This window comes from Orcinus orca, chromosome 3 (genome assembly GCF_937001465.1).
Source record: "Orcinus orca chromosome 3, mOrcOrc1.1, whole genome shotgun sequence".
Taxonomy (NCBI): domain Eukaryota; kingdom Metazoa; phylum Chordata; class Mammalia; order Artiodactyla; family Delphinidae; genus Orcinus; species Orcinus orca.
In genome coordinates this window covers 153,732,168-153,756,847 of record NC_064561.1, presented here as the reverse complement: position 1 = coordinate 153,756,847, position 24,680 = coordinate 153,732,168, and the positions used below count along the sequence as shown (strand labels likewise).

General features: G+C 46.0%; 1 protein-coding gene across 2 annotated transcripts in view; it reads left to right on the top strand.

The window, feature by feature from the left end:
• Window positions 1-24,680, top strand: part of EGFLAM (EGF like, fibronectin type III and laminin G domains) — a 170,659-nt gene that overhangs the window by 125,733 nt on the left and 20,246 nt on the right. For both annotated transcript variants that reach the window (XM_004265980.3, XM_049708705.1), the window contains exons 13-18: window positions 2,593-2,782; window positions 11,350-11,475; window positions 12,605-12,848; window positions 16,339-16,450; window positions 20,561-20,677; window positions 23,077-23,257. In XM_004265980.3, the coding sequence (XP_004266028.1) occupies window positions 2,593-2,782; window positions 11,350-11,475; window positions 12,605-12,848; window positions 16,339-16,450; window positions 20,561-20,677; window positions 23,077-23,257 (970 nt within the window). The remainder of the gene's footprint in view (window positions 1-2,592; window positions 2,783-11,349; window positions 11,476-12,604; window positions 12,849-16,338; window positions 16,451-20,560; window positions 20,678-23,076; window positions 23,258-24,680) is intronic.

Sequence of the window (24,680 nt, the reverse complement as noted above, 5' to 3'; positions counted from 1 at the left end):
AAGTAGCAAAAAAGCCTTTGTATATATGTGTATAGCTTTCTCCTTGCCCGGGCTCTTCACTATTCTTTGCTGACAAGACATGTTATATTAAGGGTCATGACTTGCTGATAAAAAAAAAAAAAAAGAATAGAAAAAAATAAATCTCATTCATTTGAATCCCAGTGGTTCCAAAAGAACAAGAATCCAAATAGAGTGAATGTGAATCCAGGAAGATCATTTATGCAGATATGCATATATTTCTAAGGAAGGGAAAGATGGGATAAATGCACTGCAGAATCACATAAACGCCAGAACAACAGGCCTACTATGGTTAAAATTAAATTTGACAGGAATAAAGACACTTTGAACTTGGGTCCAAAATACTAACATGAATACAGGTGGAGAAGCTGTAACAGAAGTAACACATGTGTAAATGTCTTATGGTTTAAAACAAGGAAATTCAATAAAGGTTAATAAATAGGGCCATGTGATAACAACAAGCTAAAGAAATTATAGGCTGCATTAATAGAGGCATAGCATCTAGGAAAGTGGAGGTGATAATCCTATTCTATTCTGGTGCCTATGTGTGTAGTTTGCAGTACTCTAACAGGGACTCTAATCCTCGAAGAGGATTGCCTTCAGAGTATATGATTTTAATGCATGTAAGCATTAATTACAAAAAGCATGTAATTTTGTGGATACTCAGGGCAACATCTGCCTCTCTACTACCAAGACTTGCTAAGCAAGTTGTATAAGCAGGACCGCAGATGTGGAATGTTTGAGAAAACTGTCTCAAGAGATAGTGACTCTGTCTTAAGTCAGGGCTCCCCCAAAACAGACCTGAGATGAGGAGTCTTATGCAAATGATGCACGAAGAAAGGGATCCCAGGGCTTCCCTGGTGGCGCAGTGGTTGAGAGTCCGCCTGCCGATGCAGGGGACACGGGTTCGTGCCCCAGTCCGGGAAGATCCCACATGCCGCGGAGTGGCTGGGCCCGTGAGCCACGGCCGCCAAGCCTGCACGTCCGGAGCCTGTGCTCCGCAACGGGAGAGGCCACAGCAGTGAGAGGCCCGCGTACCACAAAAAAAAAAAAAAAAAAAAAGGGATCCCATAGGAAACCTGTAAGAGAGGGGGTTAAGACGAATGGGGGAGGGACAGAAGTCAGTAAGAGTGAGATCTCAGGCAAAGTTCATCAGGATCTGGCTTTAGCCTGATCCCACAGGGGAGCTCTGGCGTGTAAGTAGTACCACGGAGTGATGCCAGCCCAAAGCAAGGGAATTGGACTTTCACGCTTAAGCACCCATTAAAACTTGTTAAGGGCTGTGCCAGGGGACTGCAGACTCCAGGATACCACCAGTTCTCTGCATGGGCAGGCAAAGCAGCCTCCAGAGGCCCAAAGACAACCCTCATTAGAGGAAGGTAAAGGCTAGGCTCAAAGACTATTGCCTGGGATGTTGTGAAGGGAGCTTCAGAGGAGCTACCCACCCCTCTGATGCACTTAATGTTCCAAACAAGGAGAAAAGGATTTAGCTGTCGGGCTCCTGCTGTGGTCCTGGATCAGGGAATAGGGCCAGAAGGGTGAGGAAGGGATCCAGAAGGAGTAAATCCTGAGGATCTTGGTGAAATAAGCCAACAGGGCACTCAATTCATCTCACGAAAGCTATATGCCAGTGGCTGGCAAAGAATTAATCCTTAAAATCCACTGTAAATACTTTAAAGCTGCCTAGCTCACATTTAATATACTATTTACCAACGATTCTTATCTTTTTCGTTAGAAAAGCAATGATGAGATGTTTTACTTATTGATAACAGAAGTATAAAGGGTAAAGATTACATTTCAGTGGCTTACATTCTAGACATTTTATAACTTCTCGCAGCATACCTTCTGCCAACCTCCTTCTCTACCCTTTAATCCAAGCAAATGAGATATTTCTGCAATAAAAACAACAACCAAGAGCACCTTAATTCTGTCCCACCTAATGTTCAGCTCTGTATTTTGTAACCTCAAAATCTACAATCCAGATTGTGGTTTAGTCTAAGATTGGAAATGTCCCTACTTAGCTGTAATAACACTTTAAAAAAATTGTATCCATGAGCAAATTTCAAAATATTTTGCAACTCAGTCTTGGCAATTTCCCTCTCCCTCACAAATGCCTCTTGCAGGATATAGTATAAAGGTGACTAGGACAGTAAAAGGGTAAACGTTAGCCCATGTATACACAAAATTAGTATTATCACCTTTTGAGACACAGAATAGCCCTATGACCCATCCAAGATACACAGTAAATTGGTGTCAGGACTGGAAAGAGAAAGTTTTTTTTCGGGATGCCCATCATGGTACACTGCCTGTTGGGTTGCTCCTGGCTCTAACCCACCTTCCCTTCCCTTCCAGCTTCCAAAATCATCCCTTCTCGAAAGACAGCCCTCTGAGAAGCTCTCTTGGGTTTTCTATGGTAACCGTGGGTTTAATTTTCTAGTAGGACAGTGACTTAAATACAGATGGAAGAAAACACTGGTGCTATAAATTGCATCTTAACCATGTCCCTCATGAAAACCTGTTGTGTTTTAGCTTTTGACTTTGTGTAGTGAGTTACTGTTTCCATCTTTCTTAAAGGGCCAGTACAGTAAAATTACCTTCCAGACGCCTCTCTATCTTGGTGGGGCTCCCCGTGCTTACTGGTTGGTGAGAGCAACAGGGACAAACCGAGGCTTTCAAGGCTGTGTACAGTCACTCACTGTTAATGGGAAGAGAATGGACTTGAGGCCCTGGCCGCTGGGGAAGGCACTCAGCGGGGCTGATGTGGGTAAGTGGTTGCCCAGTGGGTGGGATGCTCTCGTGGGACTGCCTTTCTGCTTTGGGCCAGGGTGGGGAGAAGATTCATGGGCTACAACCCCAGGCGGATGGTTAATGCAGAGCTTTAGGAGGGAGGTAGGCCTGAGGGGTGAGGTTGGTGCTCTGAAGACACGATGACCTTGAATCTGAACACTCAGACGTGGTAAATAAGACCAAGGGTGGACCAAACCCTTGGTTGTGTCCTGCTGTCATCTTGGCCCTCTTCATGAAACGTAGCCTGGTCTCATCTGACAAGGCAACAGCAATTCAGCCCTTTCACCCTTCTTCACCCAGTCCAGTGGAAGAACCAACACAATAATGTAGAAAGATCTTTCGTATACTCTTTGCTTCTAAAAGAAATGGCCACATTCCAATTCTTGACCACCGTGCCGAACATGTTCTTGACGCCCTCTCATTTATTCCTCATACTGACTCGAGGAGGTAGAGATTATTATTATACTTATTTTACACATGAAGACACTGGGACTTGTAAAAGTTAAAGAACTTATCTAAAATAGGGCAGAACTAGATTGTGGTTTTTTTCTATTTTCCTTTTTTTAAATTAAGATTATTTTTTGAGTAGTTTAAGGTTCACAGCAAAATTGGGGGGAAGGCACAGAGATTTCCCATATGCCCTCTGGTCCCACACACACGTAGCCCCCCACCCCCCAATTATCAACATCCCCCACTGGAGTGGTATATTTGTTACAATTGATGACCCTGTTGACACATCATAATTGCCCCAAATCCATAGTTTACATTATGGTTCACCTCTAGTGCTTTATGTTCTATGGGTTTGGACAAATGTATACTAACATATATCCATCATTATGGTATCATACAGAGTATTTTCACTGCCTTAAAATTCCTGTGTGCCCTGCTTATTCATCTCCTCCCCCCATCTCCAACCCCTGACAACCACTGATCTTTTTATATTCTTTATAGTTTTGCCTTTTCCAGAATGTCATATAGTTGGAATCATACATTATGTAGCCTTAATAGATCGGCTTCTTTCAGTTAGTAATATGAATCTAAGTTCCCTCCATGTCTTTTCACGGCTTGATAGCTCATTTGTTTTTAGCACTGAATAATATTCCATTGTCTGGATGGACCACAATTTATCTGTTCACCTACTGAAGGACATCTTGAGTGCTTCCAAGCTTTGGTAATTATCAATAAAGCTGCTATAAACATCCAGGTTTTTGGGTGGACATAAGTTTTCAGCTCTTTTGGGTAAACACCCAAGAGTGTGATCGCTTGATCATGTGGTAAGAGTATGATTAGTTTTGTAAGAAACCACCAAACTGTGGACTGTATCATTTTGCATTCCCGCCATGAATGTATGAGAGTTCCTTTTGCTCCACATTCTTGTTAGCATTTGATGTTGTCAGTGTTCCGTATTTTGGCCTTTCTGATAGGTGCATAGTGGTATCTTGTTGTAATTTGCATTTCCCTGATGACATATGATATGGAGCGTCTTCTCACATGTTTATTTGCCATCTGTATATCTTCTTTGGTGAGGTATCTGTTAAGATCTTTGGCTCATTTTCAATTGAGTTGTTTGTTTTCTTATTATTGAGTTTTAAGAGTTCTTTACTTATTTTGGATAACAGTCCTTTGTCAGATGTGTCTTTTGAAAATGTTTTCTTATCTGTGGCTTGTTTTCTCATCCTCTAGACATTGTGTTTCACAGAGCAGAAGTTTTTAATTTTAATGAAGTTCAGCTTATCAATTATTTCTTTCATAGATCCTGTCTTTGGTGTTATATCTAAAAAGTCATTGCCTTACCCAGGGTCATCTAGGTTTTCACCTATGTTATTTTCTATGAGTTTTATAATTTCATGTTTACATTTAGGTCTGTGATCCATTTTGAGTTAATTTTTGTGAAGGTTGTAAGGTCTGTGTCTAGATTCTTTTTTTTTTTTTTTTTTTGTATGTGTAAGCCCAGTTGTTCCAGCACCATTTGCTGAAAAGACTAGGATTGTTTTTAAAGAAATAAGGACATTTATTCCATCACTGAAGGCAGCAGATAGATAATTCTAAGGTTGGTTAATTCAATGACTGTTTTAGTCAGCTAGGGCCACCATAACAAAATACCACAGACTGGGTGGTTTAAACAACAGATATTTATTTTCTCACAGTTCTGGAGGCTGGAAATCCAAGATTAAGGTGTTGTCATGTTTGGTTTCTCCTGAAGCCTCTCTCCTTGGCTTGCAAATGGCCACCTTCTCACGGTGCCCTCACATGGCCTTTTGTCTGTGCTTGAATCCTGTGTCTCTCCCTTTTCTTATAAAGACACCAGTCAAATTGGATTAGGACCACTCACATGACCTCATTTAACTTTCATTCCCTCTTTAAATGCCCTGTCTCCAAATACAGTCACATTGGGAGTTAGGGCTTCAACCTATGAATTTTGGGAGGACACAGTTCAGTCCCTAACAGTGACTCAATGACGTTAGAACTCTGGGTTGGTATCTCAATGGTTCTCTTGTTTTTCACTCATAATCCCAAGATGGTGCCACAACTCTGAGCATCACATCCTCATATGACATTGTTATTGCAAGAAATGGCAAGTTCCTTTGTTGGGTCTCTTTGTTCTCCATCTTCAAGATGTCATTTTGAAAGAACACATGGTGAATACCACGTGCGCACAATCTAGCTCTACCATTCACATTTGCCTGTGTTTGCTCTACCACATATGATCCTATTCCGCCCTCTCTCCATTTCTGAGTCAGAGCTAGGATTCGATCTTCATGACTCCAAGTACAGTTTGCTTGTTTTGTAGCTAATATTAGTTGAGCACCTACTACATGTAGCCACCATCCAGAACTACTTTAATCTTCTCGAGATTCCTACAAAGTAGGTGCTATGATTAGTCTTAGTGTTTACAGATGAGAGCTGGTGGTTCAGAACAGTTAAGTGACTTGCCTAAGGTCACACAGCTAGTAGGTGGTAAAGCTAGTAAATGGTGACCTCAGCAGTTCTGGCACCAGTGCCTGCCCTCTTAACCACATCTGCCACGTCAGAGGCTCCCGAATTGGTTTCAAATTGCTTCCTTCTACTTTTCTCACTCCTAAAGGTGACACCATTGTTAAAACTACAAAAGATGGAGTTTACTTGAAAGGAAAAGATTACTCTCCACCTGTTATTCCCTATGTTACTTTTTCCCTCAATTGATCACTTGGTCAAAGCAAACAGCAGTAGTGACTAAAGCTATTACAAAGGCTCCCGCTGTGGTAAGGTGAGAATCAGCAAGCCCACGAGAAGTCTCCTGTGCTGTTGAAGAGTCTGGACTCTGAAGGCAGATTGCTTGGATTTGGCAGGTCAGTTAACCTCTTTGAGGCTCAATATCCCCATCTATAAATAGTACCTGCCTCATAAGATTATTTTGTCCGGATGAGTCACGGTGCATATAGAGCACTTAGAATAAAGCCTTGCACAGAGCAAATACGTTGTAAATGTTTCCTGTTGTTGATGTTATTATTAATATCCTGACTCTACCGATCCACAGGGTATAAGTTGTTTCTTCTCTTTTCATTGAACTCACAGGGAAACAGCCCTGAAGGACAGATCTGGCAGTCTTGTAATCTCTGACAGGTAGTTAAGAAGTTGCAAAATTGAGTAAGGGCCAGTTTCTGACAGCGTTTTAAATTCTCACCCGGTACAATACTAACCTCTCCATGGAGCAGATGAACACGGAGGACCCACCTTGCTGGCTCTGGGATCCCTGGGAGCAGCTATTGGATTATTCCGTTGCTCTCTGTCAACCTTAGTGACAGGCATTGGTCACATGGCCTTCTTTTTTTTCCATTTCTTCCCATTTTCCCCCCTGGGGTACAAGAACAGGGCTGGCTATCCTTCCTCACCTCCATAATTGCTTTCCTTTGAATAAGTCCTCTGGAAGTTCAAGTTCCTATAACTTAAATGCAGTCTCACCATGGGGGAGACTGGGCTCTTGGAAACAGCGGTTAATTTCCCATGGAGATGCAGGCTTCCAGAAGAGGGTGAGGACAGTTGCAAGTCATGGCTCCTTCCCTCTGATCTCTAACTTGGCCTTGCCGGCTTCAACCACAGTTTTTTCTCTGTCCCACCTCCCCAAACTCAAGAAACCTGTTTCCAAGGGGCCTTTCATTACTCGACCCCTCCCACCTCATCTCCTTCATTAAATTATGTCCAGCTATTGGATTCTGTGTGAACTCACATTCTAGAATAGTCAGCAATCTCAGCAAAATTTTGTATTCTCTGGCCCAGACTTTTCTTTTATTATTTCCACCCAAATTCTCCAACCTAAGCCACCACCACTCATTTTTTCCAATCCCTTCTTGGATCCCCGCCCTGCAGTGTCACAGAGCCAACTTCCCAAGTTATTCGAGACTCATGAGGTCTGCAGGGGCCACGGGTCTCGCTATGGCTTATCACTCCCTTACTCTTTCTTCCACTTGGTAAATACTGATTTAAGCTCCTGTGCTGGTCACAGCACTGGGTGCTTAACATAAAGCAATAAACAAGACAGGATCTCAGCTCATCCCTCCTGTCATAACTCTCCCTAGGAGAGACCAAATTAATTAAATAAACATCACAGACATAAATGTAAAATTACAATTTGGACTGTTACAAAGGGGAAGTGCAATACTAATGTATAATAGGGAGATTTATGGGCTGGGGGTCAGGAAAAGCATTTCTGAGGCTGGAATGTGAAGTTGATATCTGAAGCAAGAGTAGGAGTTAAAAAGCAAAGATGAGAGGGAAGTGCATTCCAGGCAGAGGAAATGCCCTGTCCCAGTGGGAGTATGAGGGGAGGTGGGTCTCATGATCTTGTCTGTGTTTTGCAACGATCCCTCTGACTATAGACAGCTTTATGGAAAGGGTCTTCACGGGGGGCATGTAGACCAGCTGGGAGGCTGTGCAGGAGTTCAGATCAGAGATGATGGTGGTTTGATCCAGGGTGGTAGTGGTGACACACTTGACAGATCCTTAGGATGGGAAATAGACAAGCCTCACTGTTGCGCTGGATTGGGGGACGAGGGGAGGGGAGGCTCCTCGCCGTCCGTGGGCTCCTTAGTGTATTCCACTCCACCTTCTCTTCCCTCCTTGGGAGCCTGATCTCTCTCCTGCCCCTCACTTCATTTTCTTGTGTAAACTTACATAACAGCTGGTGTATAGGAAGTATCAGTGTCAATAAAAGTTATTTTATATATTGATGATGCGGTCCTGCCAGCTCCCTGTACACATGACCTGGCACCTCCTTCCTCCTACTCTCAGAGTTGAGAGTTCTCCTTTCTCAGACTAACCTTTTCATCTACACTCTGCACCCATCCTTCCCTATGTTCCTGGGACCTTGCTGCCGAGGTTGTCACTTCTCAATAACCCAAGGCTCTTAAGCTTTCATATGCCATGGACCCCTTTGGCAGTCTGGTGAAATCTATGGACCTCTTCTCGGAAGGATGTTTTCAGGGCTTCCCTGGTGGCGCAGTGGTTGAGAGTCCGCCTGCCGATGCAGGAGACACGGGTTCGTGCTCCGGTCCGGGAAGATCCCACATGCCGCGGAGCGGCTGGGCCCGTGAGCCATGACCGCTGAGCCTGCACGTCCGGAGCCTGTGCTCTGCAACGGGAGAGGCCACAGCAGTGAGAGGCCCACGTACCGCAAAAAAAAAAGAAGGATGTTTTCAAATGCAGATAATAAATATACATGATAGGAAAAAATTATATTGCAATAAAGCTATATAGTAAAGTTCTGTTATTATAGTAATGTATGTGCTTCTTTATAAAGCATTAAAGAACAGGATTCTTCAAAGGTGGGTGCAGTAACGACCATGCTGTCAAAGGAGCTATGAGAATAAATGGTGTTTTGAGATACCCGCAGCAAATGGAAAGTGATTCGCCCCATTCTCAGGTCTATTGGGCACAATTCACAAGAACTGCTAATACTGGAGATTCGTTACCTCCATTAATAAGTAAGGGAAATACTCAAGTCCAGTTAGAGATCATGGAAAATAAAGATAAAGGTTTTTCCCCATCAAAGTTCATGGATGCCTTGCTCTAGCTTATTCACACCCACTCAGGTCCTCTCCAGCTTCAACCAGTGCCATGTTTCCGTGAGCCTGGACCCTCCTGATTTGGGAACCCTGCGGACTTGTCTCCTCTCTTTCAAAACCTGTGTCCAGCAACCCTCCAGGCCTCCTGTCAGAACTTCCTGTGCTGGGGTTCTGCCTTCCACTGCAAAGCAAAGCCGCTCCCCTGAAGCTGTGAGTGGTTCTTTCTTTGCAAACCCCTCCTGGACCTCTCAGCGGTATTCACTCGACTCCTCTCTTGGCTTTTGCTTCCCCTGAGCTTCTGGGAACCCACCTTGTCTGGGTCCTCTGTGTCCTGCATCTGTTCCCCCTTTGTCTTCTCTGCCAGTTCCTCACCCTCCATTGGTGCCCTGGGATTTCCAGGGACCCTTCCATCCTGTCCTCTCTCAAGGAGCGCATATGTGCTTGGTATCAGGGTCGCCCCTACCTTGCTGCGGCCCCTCCAGCCCTCATCTGTGTGCAGGAAGGGCTCAGCAGCAGATATTTCCACCATCACCTTATGCTTAAGTTGAACGAAAGCCAGCTGCGCTGCTCATTGGCAGCCAGGTCCTGTTCGCAGCCTCCCTCGTTTCCTTCCTCTTGCCACTCTCCTTTCGGTCTTCCAAGCTAGAAGCCTTGAGGTTATGCTGGAGTCTCCTTCCACCTTCAACTTCTAGAATGAACTGGCTACTCCTGCTTGCCCTGTGCGTCTTTGATTGTTCACTTTCTCTCCATTTCCTCTGCGATCACCCTCTCCAGCCACAGTTTACCTCCCCATAGGATTTCTCTCCTCTTTCCCACCCCCATGGCTCACAATCTATCTTGCATACCATTGCCAGCACAATCTTGCTGAAACACTGCTTTCATCCAGTAAACATCTCTGGCTGGCTTTCAACGCCCCTCCCCGTCAACTCCCACCTATAAAAAATAGTTACAAAGCAAACTTGTAAAATAATTTTCCCCATGTGTATCTAAGATACGCCAAGGACTCCACTTCTTCCTGTGGGACCAGCCCTTCTCTGAGAAAGCCTCCCAGCCCACAGAAATCGGTGGAGCATGGGGACCTGTGAGAGTTTGGCTCTCTAAATTCAAGTTGGCCTCTCTATGGAGGCTGTGGCTGCTGGCAGTGTTCTCAGGGCTGTGGCTGAAAAAAAAAAGAGACCACCGTCACTTCTGCCTGAACTTCCAGTGGCCCCCAGCTGGAATTCATAGAGGCCAGCCCACCTGGCTGGAGGGGCAAGCCATCTGGAAGGGCTGTAATCGAATTCTGTTATCAGCTCCTGGAGTGGCTCTCCTCCCCTGGGTACACGGTATGCCAAGCCCTTCCCCCTCCTCCTGAGGAGGCTTTCGGAAAAGAAACGACTGGATCCGTTCAACAAAAACAGATGACTGATGACGAAAGGATGAGAGACTCCCCTATTGAGATGACACAATCAGGCCACGGGGGTTCCTCATCTCACGGGGCGGTGGGGGGCGGTGGTAGAGGGGTGGAGGGGGGCGGCTACCAGCTCCCACGGGCATCACATTGGAGACTGTGCGACGCAGAGCTGGACCCCTCGCGGCTCAACCAGAGATGCACCCCTTTGCCTCCATCCCAAGAAAAAGGGCTTTGGTCTCACCTTTGTAGTTCTGGGCCAGGTTGTGGCCCATCTGCCTAATTTATTTCTTATACACAAGGAGAAAAGGAAGAGCAAAGGAGCAGAAGAAAAGCAGCCTGGGAAAAGTCAGTTTGTTTTCACTTCATCTGGTGACCTACACTTGAAAATGACCAAGTGTACCCTTCACGGGTCTCTCCGATGTTTGTTTGGTAGAGAGACCTAACCCATCTGATGTTGAACCTTTCAGCACTTTTTACTTCCGGTCACCTTGCTGTCCCTCATAAGACTGTAACCTTGAGTTTAGAAGTAGAGATTCGGGAACCCCCTGCTAAGGTATTAGGGAGCCCCCCCCTCCCCTCCCTGCTCCAGACAGACGAGTTGACAGTCCAGGGCAGTTAATAAGCTTCGACAAGGCTCCTTACCTCCTTCTGTGCTTATCTTGCTTGACCCAACGTTCAACCAAGAAGGCGGGCAGCACTTAAGGTAATTGGGGCCAAACAAATGAGAACGCTTTTAACATAAACACTCTGCTGACATTGGAGGGATGGTAACACACTCTTGTGAGAACAACAGCGAGATGAGTTACAGGCAGAAACAACTCTGTCATCCCTGTCAGTGGTCATAAAATTGCCCAGTTATTTATTATTTGATTTACTGTGTCGGCCATGTTTTAGCATCCCTGTGGCCCTTCATAAAGAGTAAACCAAAATCAAATTAAAATGAAGGGAAGTTCCACTTATCCTGAAAGCTGGTTTGCAGTTGTGCAGAGGAGCAAATCAACAGGAGTGGGGCGTGAACTGTATTTGTTCAGAATCGTGAGCTGTGGGCGTGCTCAGTCTCGGACTGGCTCACGTGATGAATTGGCTTTGTCATTCCCATTCTGTATTTAGGGGAATGCAGCAGTGGAATCTGCGATGAAGCCTCCTGCATCAATGGTGGCACCTGCACAGCAAGCAAAGCTGACTCCTACATTTGCCTCTGTCCCCTGGGATTTAGAGGTCGACACTGTGAAGATGGTGAGAAGGAAGCAAGCTGATGACGATTTGTCTGCCTTGCTAATTCATGTTGATGTAATTTTTCATCAATGTACTTTTAGCAAGGTCCCATATATTTTTATGGGATTAATGTTGCTTTGTTGGGAGGGACGGGAGAATCTTTTCTTTAACCAGGTTGGAGTGTCTTCATGTCTTCAAGTGTCAGAGTGGCAAACCAGCCGAAGACAAGTTCTCTTTAAGATGTTCCTGGGCCAGGCTGTGGTGGGCTCATCTTGGCCCTCAAATAGCTTTGAAAAGCCTCTATTTGTGTAGTTTGTGTCAGAATTTGAAGCATTCACAGCCCAGCCTCCTTAGAATAGCTGATGGTTTCAGAGCAAATGTTGGGAAGGTACACACAGAGACATTAACAATGTGATGTTTCTTTCTCTTTGTACTGTTCTGCCGAATTATTCTACCTCTCAATACTGTATATATTGATTATATTTATATATATACACATATACGTATACATACATATAAACACACACGCACACACAAATACACACATATAATAATGGAAATTTTGAAAGATTTAAAAGATTTTGGAAAACCCAAGCAGGGTTGAACATGTTTTAACTTTTCTGCCAGTGATTCAGATTTGGCCCTAAGACACCATCCCGGGGAAAAGTTTTTTTTAACACTGTATAATCTCAAATTTCTCGTCACCTAGAAGAGGGCGTTGTGAGTCAGAGTAAGCCAAAGCCATTACACACCATCCTCATATTTCTGTAGCCTAACGCACTAACAGTTGATCTTTGCTCACATCACTGAAGGTCAGTGGGAGGAGTGTGCTCTGCCCCACGTAGTCATTCGGGGACGCAGACGCCTGCCTTCTAGTGGCTCTGCTGGGGCCTTAGACTCCTCCACTGATTCCTGCATCCAGCCAGCAGGGGAAGAAGAAAGAGCAAGTGGAGGATGGAGGGAAGCTTTAGGGGCCAGACCTGGAATTCTGTGTACTACTCCCACCCACATTCCAGTGGCCAGACCTCAGCTACACCACCCACCTATCTTCAGAGCAGCTGAGAAATAGAGTTTAGTTCTGTACCCAGGAGGAAAAGAAGATGCTGGTTCTGGCACGGAGGGATTTCTAACCACGTGCTTGTTCTTTCAGCTTTCACCCTGACCATTCCTCAGTTCAGAGAGTCTCTGAGGTCCTACGCTGCAACACCCTGGCCACTGGAACCCAGGCATTACCTTTCCTTCATGGCCTTTGAGATCACGTTTTGGCCTGACTCGGATGACGGCGTCCTCCTGTACAGCTATGACACGGGCAGCAAAGACTTCCTGTCTATCAACATGGCAGGGGGCCACGTGGAGTTCCGCTTTGACTGCGGCTCTGGGACTGGTGTTCTCAGGTAAGGGCTGAGACCGTCAAGGTCCCCCTCCCCTCAAAAGCCAGACAACAGTCACTTTGCAGAAAGACAAATTTGTCATCTACCAGCTTGCTCTCTTCCTGTCTTCCCTACACAGTTATCTTTTCTGAAACCTGTCCTGATTCATACAGATGACGTGCTTCCCAGAGATGTTGCTCTCCTACTGGCAAGGTTTCCTCTTCTTGAATAACTACCCAGTCCTCTCCACCCAAGATCATGCAACGCAATCAGCAGAAACGTGATAAATAGTCAATCAGTACCTTGCTCAGAGCATCACTTAGTGGGCAAATATATGACAACTAGTTTAAGAAGCACCAATAGAAATGTAATGAACAGAAATTTCCTTGGTGACCTCACTTTATTTATTTTGTCCTTTGGAAGTAGTGTGTATCAGAGCCACAATCACTTAAAAACAAAGCTTCCCTGGTGGCGCAGTGGTTGAGAGTCCGCCTGCCGATGCAGGGGACACGGGTTCGTGCCCTGGTCCTGGAAGATCCCACATGCTGCGGAGTGGCTGGGCCCGTGAGCCACGGCCGCTGAGCCTGCGCATCCGGAGCCTGTGCTCCGCAGCGGGAGAGGCCACAACAGTGAGAGGCCCGCGTACCGCAAAAAACAAAACAAAACAAAAACATCAAATTATTATTCATCTGCCCTGTTCCCCACAAACGTCCTATTGATAGAAGCTTAACAAGTTGTTTCCATTAGATGAAGAGGATTTCAAAAGGACACCGACTTCCTCACCAGCATTGAGTGAACACACTGTGGCATTACATTACACATGCTCATACGTGAAGAAATACATAATTGTCACGTAATCATTCATTGCTATGCGTCAATAGATTGGGGTGCCCTCACTTTAAATTTTAACTTTCCTCTTGCTTTATTTCTTTGGTAGCAACTAGTTATTTGGCATGGCTCTTATTGTTCTCCATATAGAGAAGCTGATAGCAAATCACCAGCAACTGCAAAGACCCTTCCCTGACCATCGTGCTCGTGAAGGCTGTGTGACAACTGGTTTCAATAGCATGGAGTAACTGAGTGCTTCTAAAGCGCTTGCTGGTGTCTGCAGGTTGGGTTCTGGGTTATCAAAACTTTCCTTCTGTTATCTAGTTTGTACTGTTCATTGACTTAGCAGATCGATTGTTCCCATACAGTGTGGCAGCGTCCTTGTGAATCCCTCAGAGCCTGCAGTTGGGAGGTGCAGATATTTTTCTTACTTGTTTATGTCTCCCTCTTCTCACTGTGTTCCTCCCATGGTAGTTTTTACCTTCAAGTGGGAGGCCTGCTAATCTAATGCAGACATGCCTCGTTTGGCGATTTCTTCGCTTTCGAAACCCACTGTGGTGTTTTGTTCAACAGTGCCCTGCAGCAGGAAATCGGTTAGTCTTTGTTGTTGTTTTAAAGGAAATCGTGGGCTGTATTGAATCACAGTTCATATTGCTAGACTGTCATTTCTAGAAAGAGTTTGTTGCTGAGATCTTATAGCCATGCGTTGCCCTTAATTGCTGATCATTTTTCATGGCTGATGGGAAGTGCATACTGCATTAGGTTTCAACAATTCTTTAAAAGGACAGTTCATTTTTGTCCTCAAGAGCTGAATTCCTACACATCAGTGAGCCCTCCCACCTTGGGGAATGGACCCTTTTGTACCTCTGGTTATGCAAGAACATCCTATGTCTCAAGACAACTTTGGTGGGTATTTAATTGATTCAATTTACATATGATTATGCAAAACAGTATAAGCAATTCACTTAGAATTATTTGTCAGGTCGAGAAAGGAAGACCCCTTGAATATCACCTTGTACTTTCAAATGGTGTCTTCCTGGATGAGGAATGAACAGAAAGGGCTGGGGAGGGTCAGGGCTCATCAGCCCTCCTCCTGCACAGATTGCCCCCTGCCCCCTGCACCTCGACAGTGGCAGCTCCAGTTATGGGGTCACAGTGGAACCTTAGAAGTCCAGCATTTCCCTCGTTCATAATTCTGTTTCTATTTTTGACAAGAGGTGTTTTTCTTTTATTTTTCACATAAGTTATGGCTTCCCTGCCTGTCAGGAAAGGCTCCTGGAAAAAGAATTCTTTAGTATTAGGTGTGATGAAAAGGAGGCAAGAACTCGGATTCCAAGGAACAGACCACCGTCTGCTCCCCTGGGCCATCCCCTCTCCAGTGTAACTGACCACACCGATCACGGTTAGTGTTTCAGACGGCCCTTTGGAAGATGTTTATTCTGAAAACCAGTTCCAAGACTTCCTGCTTCATTAAGACAATTCAGCGAAAGGCTCAACTACAGGAAGCTGCGGAATTGGCCAAATCATTTTAACTTTAGGAAAAGGATAAGGTGGTCTGAACTTGATTCAAAAATCGAGACAACTGCAGTGAGCTCATAACGGCCACAGTCAGTATCACTCTGCTGAGGGAAGCAGCGCGTGGACGGGGAATGACCTCTACGCAACAAGAACAGGCTCAGGCGCCGTTAGTTATTATGGAGATGGGCTGCTGAATAAGATCTTTATTGCATATTGATGGAGCCAAGGTGATTAAATTCTAATTGCTAAGGACAAATGGCGAAAGCATTTGCCAGAGCAAAGAATCAAGTGAGAGGGTGGAGACCTTTCAATAATTGTGCCCATTGGTATTCCTGGTGGGTTTCTAAAGACGATCCAGGACCAAAAAATAATTGGGAGGTTCAGTGAAGGCCAGGAACTATAGAGACATCTTTAGAAAGACAAATGCAATACTTATACCCTTTTACACACCTCGCTGTAAAATGTAACATGTAAAACTCTTATCAATATCATTTAAACTTCAAGTGTTTCCATCTTGAATTAATCATGGAATTTTTAAAGTACTTTTAATCCTTTTCACAATATCAGACAACATGGAAACTGTCCCCCCAGTATTTTATTATGAAACATTTCAAACATATAGAAAAGTTGAAAGAATTGTACAGTAAAATCCTTATACCCACCACCTATAGTCTACAGTTAACATTCTACGGTATTTGCTTTATCATGTATCTATTTATCTTTATATTCCCCATCCATCCATCCATCCATCCATCCACCCATCTTATTTTTTATGCATTTCAGAGGATGCTACAGATATCAGTACATCAAGGAATCTGTTTTACATCGTAGCCTATATAATTTTCTCTTCTCCAAAGCTTGTATGCAACTCTGATCACACTTTAGCCTCATGTCACCCCTCATCTTGAAAACCAGACTAATCCTACCCCCATTTCAGACTTGTTGTAAGGAATAAGTAAAATGATAAGTGAGACACTTACTCCTCCCATGAAGGGGTCCAGTAAATGGAGCTAGCACTGCTGTGTTTACCAAGAAGGAAAGAAGGTTTTTCTTTTTGCTGAAGGGAGTGAGGTGCCTAAGGTTGGCACGTTTCATGTGAGCCAGATTGGTGGACATTATTTCTAACACCAGTAGTGCTAACCCATGCTCAGTTTCCTTCCTTCAACAGGAGTGAAGAGCCCCTCACCCTGGGTCACTGGCACGAGCTGCACGTGTCTCGCACAGCGAAGAATGGTATCTTACAGGTGGATAAGCAGAAGGTAGTGCAGGGAATGGCGGAGGTAAGAAGGACGTCACCTCCTGATGGCTTATGTGAATGGGGTTACTATTTCCTTCCTGTCTTGGAGATGAAAGTGGCAGCATGATGATTAAACACAGTGCCAGTTTACCTGGGCTAACGACCAAGCTTCCCACTGGGCAAGTTACTTAACTTTGCAATTCCTCAGCTGTGAATGGGGATGATAATAAGCGGGGCCTCATAGGGTGGTTGGAAGGATGGAGTGAGCTAATGCAAACGTAGCGCTCAGAAAAATTGCCCGGCTACCTCCATGCCTCCCAACCTCTGCCTTTGTTCATGTTCGTGTCTAAGGAAGTTCAGAACACAACTCCAAGGCAGGGCCAGAGATGGGGTGGACGCACAGCTGACAGACTCTGAAACCAGACTCACGGGGCTCAAAATCTAGCTCTATTCCTCACCAGTAGTGTGAACTCAGACCAGTCACTCGATCTGCCGAGTTGGTGTTTTTGCATCTAAAAAATGGGGTAGTGGTGACACAATAATGATGGCTTATAGAGTTGTGAGAATTAGAATAACTGTATTTATAGAACACCACAGAACCTGGCATATGATCAGCACTTTGTAGCTTTACTTATTGTTAATAGTGTGCTATCATAATAGCCTCAAGAGCTCAGAATTTCCACTCAAGTTTATAACTTTCATCCATGATTTTATTTCCAAGGTCACGTTCAAAGGAAAAATGACACTTTTAAGGAGGGATAAGAGAGATTTGCTTTAAACTATAACCTACTGCGATTCTGTACACGTACGAAATTTACAGACCCCTAAAACAGAGGGGACTTTAGATTAGCCAGGCTGTTCATTACAACAGTCTTCATTTTGTGCATCACGGATTTAAAGGGGGCATTGATGAATGTGGGTGTTCTGATAAGAAAATGAATTGATAGAAAAAAGAAAAGGAGGGAAAAAGGACTCTTGGTGGTAAGAGGTATTTGGTTGAGGAGGAGAGAAGGAAGAAGGACACACATGTCAAACAGGCAGCTTTGGGGACAGCAGTGGTGGGTGGTCCTATCAGAACCAAGGACCTCCTTGGGAATTAGAAGAATCAGAAACTGGGCTCTGCTTCAAGAGGCGAGTGTCTTAGAAAACATCCCATATATATTTGTGGAAGGAAGGAAGGGAGAGGGGAAGGGAGGGAGGAAAGATGGAAGGAAGAAAGGAAAGCAGGGAGGAAGGAAGGGAGATGAATAAAAGAAAATGGATTTTAAAGGGAGGATGGGAGTCACTTTTTGTGCAATCCAGAAAACTCTAACAGCTGACTTTAGTCCAAGACAAGATCAGAAGCTCACAAGCATAGATCTGACTGTGTGTTGACTTAATAATATAAATTCAAAAAAGCGTTGTATCACTTTAGGCTCTAGTTACCAACATCTGTAAAACAGTAACAAAAACTTAGGATGGGCGTGTTTGTAAATAGTGGGCTTAAGGCCTTGGATTCTAAGTAAGGAGCCCTTCAGGAGGTGGTATTTACCATTGGGGTCCTACAGTGAAGAGGTAACACAAAGGTAGAAACCACATCTCGGGTCCTGGGTTCTGTTACTACCACGCCAGGGAATGAGAATTAGACAATATGGTAAAATTGTGTCCTTCCTATTGGCTATTTGAACGGATGGAGCTGCCCGGAGGGCTGCCCACCTGGAAAGCAGTATAAACACGTGGGAGGGAAGGCGTGGCTGTTGTGTGTGCATTTGAGGGTGGTTCTTGTGAGGCTGCCTTGAGACAGGAGTGGGAAGGCCCAGTGCTTGATCTCCAGGAGTTAAACCTTAATCAGATCACCCCGCAGGGGTCTCAGTGCCTGCAGCTGTCCTGTCCACACCATGTTCAAAGGTGCGGCTGAGAGGGGCAGAGGTCTTGGAGTTTGAGAGATGGGTGGGGTCAGGGATTAGAGGATACTGTTGGGGGCTAACCCAGCCCCTAAGTATCCGGGCCAGATTCCTGGCTGCACTGAGAAACACCAACAGCGCAGGGTGAGCCACGCTATGCAGACTTAGAGGAAAGGCAGTGCTTCCCAGGGTTCAGGAAAACCCAACCGGGGCGTTTGCTCAGGTTTTCCAACCACTCCCAGCCGAACGGAAGCGGCAGATCCAGGCCCAGAGCATCCCACCGCAGAACAGGCCCGCCTCGGTGGGTCTGTTTGTTTATCTCCTGCGGTCCTGCGTGGGCGTGGCCGCTGCAGCCCCGCCTCTTATCCACCGGCCGGTGGCGGGGGAGGGTTTTGATGGGCAGCCAAAGGGGACGCCTCTCACCCCACGAGACCCCGCCCCGTTCGCTGGACCCAACCGAGAAACTGCAAGTGTTTTCAAAACAGCCTGCTTCTCTGAAATCCCTTTGACCCTGCAGGCTTCCTGCTTTCCTCCTAGTATTTTATTTTAAAGACAAGATGGAGATGGGTTCATGGGGGTGTGTGCTGACAGCTCCTGTCTGGTTCTCTGTTTCATGGGGCCACAAGAATTCGCGAAAGCCCTTCTTTGATGACCACCCCCCTCCACCTCCCCGCTAGTTAAATAAGAACCCTCGAAGCTGCCTGAAGGTTATTGACGGAAGGCAGTTCAATCTGTTTAATCCAAGACCTCTCTGCTTCTACCTGGCTGGACCCCACCACCGTGAGCGCTCCCCTAGATGGAGCTCCCTCCTCTCTGTCTCCATCGCAACCAGACCCCAAATCCATTCTCCTCCCTCTGGCCAGTTATATTCCTAAAACACAGTCTGACTGTTCTCTCTCCTGCTGAAAACTCATTGCTTTTGGGGTGAAGTGCACATTTCTATCCATGCATGATCTGGTCCCTCCTTGCCTCTGCCCTATACCTACGTGCCCCCTAAGCCCTGAGTTTGTCCAGTGTCTTTCTCAGTTCTAACTCTCCCTAGTGCACCTCCCCACTCCCTATGTCTGCGGTAGAGTATGTGATGCCCCCTCCCCGCCAGGTGCACCCGTAGTCACCTGGACAGTCCTCACAGGGTTAATCTTACCTGCCCGGTCACTTGTCTGTGTTCACCCCAGCGTAAGCCTCTGGAGGGCAGGGACCTGGGCTTTCTTATTTACTGTTGTTTGTGCAGCACTTAGTACCTGGGACATAGTAGGTACCCAATAATATTTGTTAAATTATTAAATGCTGCTACTGTTTGTATTTCTTTTGATCATAAAGGAAACAATAACTTATGTTACCCAAAGTGTGTTCGTCCCCCAGAGGTCTCAAATGTGTGTTATCTTAGGACATTTTACTTAATTAAGACTCATGTTTAAAGGAGTTTAGACATTACATCTCACACACAGCTTGTTATCTAGCCCAGCCATTGGGTTTAGGCTGTTGAAATGACCAGAAGCAGGGGAAGCCTTTGGGGATTGACAATGGGGAATTCTCCGAGAACCTGGAAAAGAATTTCTCTGCCCTTGTATCTGATAAAAAGGAATGCCTCCCACCTGCCATGCCTTCCCTTTCTCTTGGCCTAAAGAGGTTCTATCTTTACCATTAGTGAATATGCGTCCAACTCTAGGCAAAGTGCTAAATGAGTGGAATCTCAGCCGCCAGGACAGGCTAGACTGTACTGCACACATAAGCCCCAAATACCAGCCCCTTATAATAAGGAGTTATTTCTCACTCACGCTACATGTCCGTCAATGGTCAGCTGCAGCTTTCATCCGAGACCCAGGCTGAAGGAACAGGGCGTGGGGGAAGAGGGCACGGCGAACCCCTCCTGGCTCCGAAAGCCTCTGCCCAGAAGTGATTAACTTCTCTTCTGCTCATGCTTTATTGACCAAAGCAAGTTACATAGCCCCAGTTGAGATTGACAGGTTGGAGGTAATCTTCCTACAGGGAGAGGGGTATTGATGATGGAACAGTCTACCATATCCGCTCGCATTTTATAGGTGATGAAACTGAGTCTCAGAAATGTCAAGAAATTTATTTTCCAACAGGTGGTAAGTAGCAATGCAAAACAAGGCAAAGGTCAAGCCAATGTGTAGACAGATTGTCATGATGAGTCTTGAGACTGTCTCTGCCATTTGCTCCCTGACAGGGAACCAAAGGTACCTTTGGTAATCTTAACCATTTTTTTCTGAAGTCGCACCGTGTTTTGTTTTTTCACCTGTTGGCAGGGAGGCTTCACCCAGATTAAGTGCAACTCGGACATTTTCATTGGCGGGGTCCCCAATTATGATGACGTGAAGAAGAACTCGGGCATCCTCAAGCCATTCAGTGGGAGCATCCAGAAGGTACAGGCTTCCCTTCCTCATGTGTATTGTGTGACCTTGACTGCAGACAGTGGAATTGAGAACTTTGATCCGTGCAACCTGCTGCACCCAGGTTGAGAAATTTTTAACGTTTTTCAAACTATATTTTTTAGTGCTCAGAGCATACCTTTGCAACCCCACTTTATAACGTCTGCTCCTCGCTATATCCAGCAGACATCCCATGAATGCAACTCAGTGAAGATGAATTTGTACGACACATCCACTAAAATATCCTGGGATTGTTGAGGGAGGTACCTGGCACCGGGTCGCTATAGACACTTCATCAAAATGGAAGGAAGAGGATGGAGTCTCATAGGGACTCCTGCTTCTCTTTGGGGTCACTTTGCTTTCTGCTCAAGGCAAGACCCACTTGTTTTTGCCGCCTCCACTTCCATCCCCACCACCATGATTTAACAGTTGTTCATCAATCATGTAACCATATTCTTGAGCACAGATTAGAGTTCTTCCATAGAAGGTCTGGAAAAAATTCACTCAGCTAGTAAAAGAGACAGGATGCTGACCCCATTCATATCTGTCTCTTATTCCTTCTCCTGGGGCTGTCCATGATCCCTCCAGTCGTGAGATTATGTTCTGTCTGCAACAGATATGCAGGTTGACCCACCAACCCAGATTTCCAGGACCACCAAACACTGGGGGAAAAGAATTTGAAGAAAAGCACATCCGGTTCCTGGATGTTAGCAGTATCCTGTTTCCCTTTAGCAACCACTGGAGGAATGGGGGCCACTGATCCCTTTCAGACCTGCAGCAAAGCAGGGAGAGGCTAAGATGATGGAGGGACAGTGAGAGAGGAGGGTCCTCTCACGATTTGCACATCTGGACTCTGGGAAGGGCCCCTGGGGCTCTGTACTCTGTATCCCAGTGTAGGGCCCAGAAAAGGGGCCCAGTCAATATTTCCTCTCTCTGGTGTGCTTCCCTTTGTTGCTGAACTGTGATATCAGTGACACCTCAGTTCGGACCGTTGTCCCTCCAGGAATGGGGGCGGGGACATGGCCCCCATCGGCCATGTGTGTAATCACGGGTTTGAAATTAGGAAGCGGGCTGAGTTGCTAAGAGGCTTCACCTTCCTTCCTACTGTGTCAGGTTTTGCCCCCTTCTTCACGCAGCACACACAAGCCTTTCCTCCTTACTTCCTGGAAAGGCCCTCCTCCCCTCCCAGTGACCCAGTCATCGGCTCTGCCTTACCCTGCAGTGGGCCGCGCCATTCGTGGCTTGTTCACGTCCTGCATTCTCAGCAAGAAGAGGAGACTGCGGAAAGATTCTGGCTCTTGTCCGGCAGCTTCTGAGATTCAGGGCTAGGGAAAAGTTTTCTCCCAGCTCTCCTGACACTCTCTAACAAATAGGCAAACCTGTGGAAACATGGATTAGTGGCTGAAAGTGCCATTGCTAATCTCTTAGGACCCCCTGCGTGGTGGACCTTCCACTGGGATGTGTTCTCTCTGTCTCTGAGTTCAGCAAAGCCTGTGAGACTTTGAAATACCAACAGCTAAGGCCAAGGCACACTCCGTTTATTTGTGTCTGGGGAGACCAGTAACCTCACCCTATAATTCATCAGTTTCACTAAAGCCCCATTGCAGGGGAAAAGGGTGAGAGCAAAGAGCGCTCTCGTCCGGTGAATATGCACAGCGGTGCTAAGAATGTGACCTGAGTTTCACTCCAGGGAAGAGGATGTGAACAGGAAGGGGATTCCAGAGTGTCAGGGGAGGGAGGAAGCAGGAGGGAGGGGGGCAACTGCGGAGGCCGAGATGGTGGGGCTGGAAGAAGCGGCAGAGAACTCTGGCCAGGACGACACAGCGGGACAATTCCACCACCTCCAGACGCAATCACCCGCCCGTGGATTCCTGCCTGTGTAGCATTTTGTGTTGTGTTCTTCCTTACTCCGCTTTACTAGCAGCATCTCTCAACCTTGGCCGCACCTTAGAATCACCTGGGAAGATTTTAAAGTTACCGATGACTCCATTTCACCCACAGAGATTCTAGTTCACTTGATCTGGGGGGGGCTTGGGCATGAGTATATTTCTTAACCCTCCCCGCCTCCACCTCGGGTGATTCTAACGTGTAGAATTAGAACCCTAATTTTGTGGTTATTGGGACTTCTTTACGACCTCACTGAGTAGCCAGGTCTTCCAGAGACAGAGGAAGTGCGTGTATAGTCTTCTAAGCGATGCAGAGTGTCCCAAACACCAGATGTCATCACTTCAGTTCCTGTGTCGCTTACAAGACTATAGAAGCAGCAACCGGACTTTCTCTCTTTTGTTTAAAGCGCCCTCACTAGGCACAGTTCACCTTAGCTGAGGAAAGCTGTGGAAGACCGAAAAGACGTTTTCTGAATTCCTGAATTTCTTTACATTTTCTTTCCTAAGATCATCCTGAATGACCGGACCATCCACGTGAAGCATGACTTCACGTGGGGCGTGAACGTGGAGAATGCAGCCCACCCCTGCGTGGGAGCCCCCTGCGCCCACGGGGGCAGCTGCCGGCCCAGGAAGGAGGGCTATGAGTGTGACTGCCCCTTGGGCTTTGAGGGGCTGCACTGCCAGAAAGGTACACCACAGGGAGGGTAGGGGGAGAGGGGACTCAGGTGCTGCTTCTGGGAGCAGAGGGAATGGACAGACCGTTTGGGGGGCCAGTTGATAACCCCGGGACAGCCATACCAATTATTTTTATCAATGATGTCGATAGCATATTAGATGATGAATTATATATAAACTACTGTAATTATTTAATAAGAATTAAAATGCTGAAACAGTTCTGTAAACAGTAAGTAAATAGTTCCCCCCCCTTCCCCCAACCTACCATGGCTCCTTCCCTGAGAATCCCCTCATGGTCTAGCAATCAAAATGTTAACTCATAGGGAATTCCCTGTTGGTCCAGTGGTTAGGACTCAGCGCTGTCACCTCCGGGGCCTGGGTTCGATCCCTGGTCAGGCAGCCAAATTAAAAAGAAAGAGTTTAACTCATAATATGGGTAAGGGAGGTTTCCAGGACTCCTCCATCTGAGCCACTCCCAGAGCCTATCCTGACAGGTGGATACCTGGGCTTTATAGACTGATAAAGGTCTTGACTAAATATTTTTGACTCCTACCTGTGAATGCGGCCAGGAGAAATCTGAGACATCTTGCCAAGTATGGCAAAATCTGAATTGTACGTTAGTTGCTCCAAACAAAAATATGAATAACCTTCTGTAGACTGTTTTCCATGCTGTATGTGTTTCCTCTGTACCTCCGTTTCCTCATTTGTAAAATGGGAATAATAGAGCAATGTTGTCTAACACAGAGAATTGTAGCGTAGGTTAAATGAGGCAGCGCACATTCCTTAGAAGAACGCCTGGTAAGTACTCAACCGATATTAAACGTTATTATTCTTGGTGAGAAAAATAAAATGCACCAGCAAGTGCTGTGAGCCGCTCAGCTTTCAACCTGCCCTTGTGTGAAATCAGAGCAAGTCCCAGACCACAGGCCCTGCTGGCCTGAGCTTTCCACGCCAGCTCAAGGAGGCGGAGGCCACGGCGGGTCCAGAGGAGGCCTGCGTTGTGCAGCTGTGTCATGTCGGGCCACGTGGGCCTTCTTGTTAGAATGCCAGGTGACTTCACCTGTCTGGGAACTAATTAGAAAAGGTAGACAGGTCTGAAGGAAAGAAGGCGGCCATCCTAAGCGAAGGAACGTGCTCTTTCTCTTTCCTATTTATTTCCAGGTTCCTGATTTTTATTAGAAGTGGGGCTTAGAGGAAAACAGGTGGCTATTTCGGGGCATGGAGTGCTAGGAGAGGTTGTTTTGCAGCAGTCTTGGAAAATATGAAAGGTGCCCGTTTTCCAGCTGGAAGACTAAGTAGTAGTACAGTGAAATGAATTTTGAAACCTGCATGGCAAATCGTATGAAATATATTTATTAACATAGCTCACCTTGGTGACGAACCCCCAAAGAAGAGGAACATTTGTGAATGAGGCTGATTATAATTCTAACAAGCAA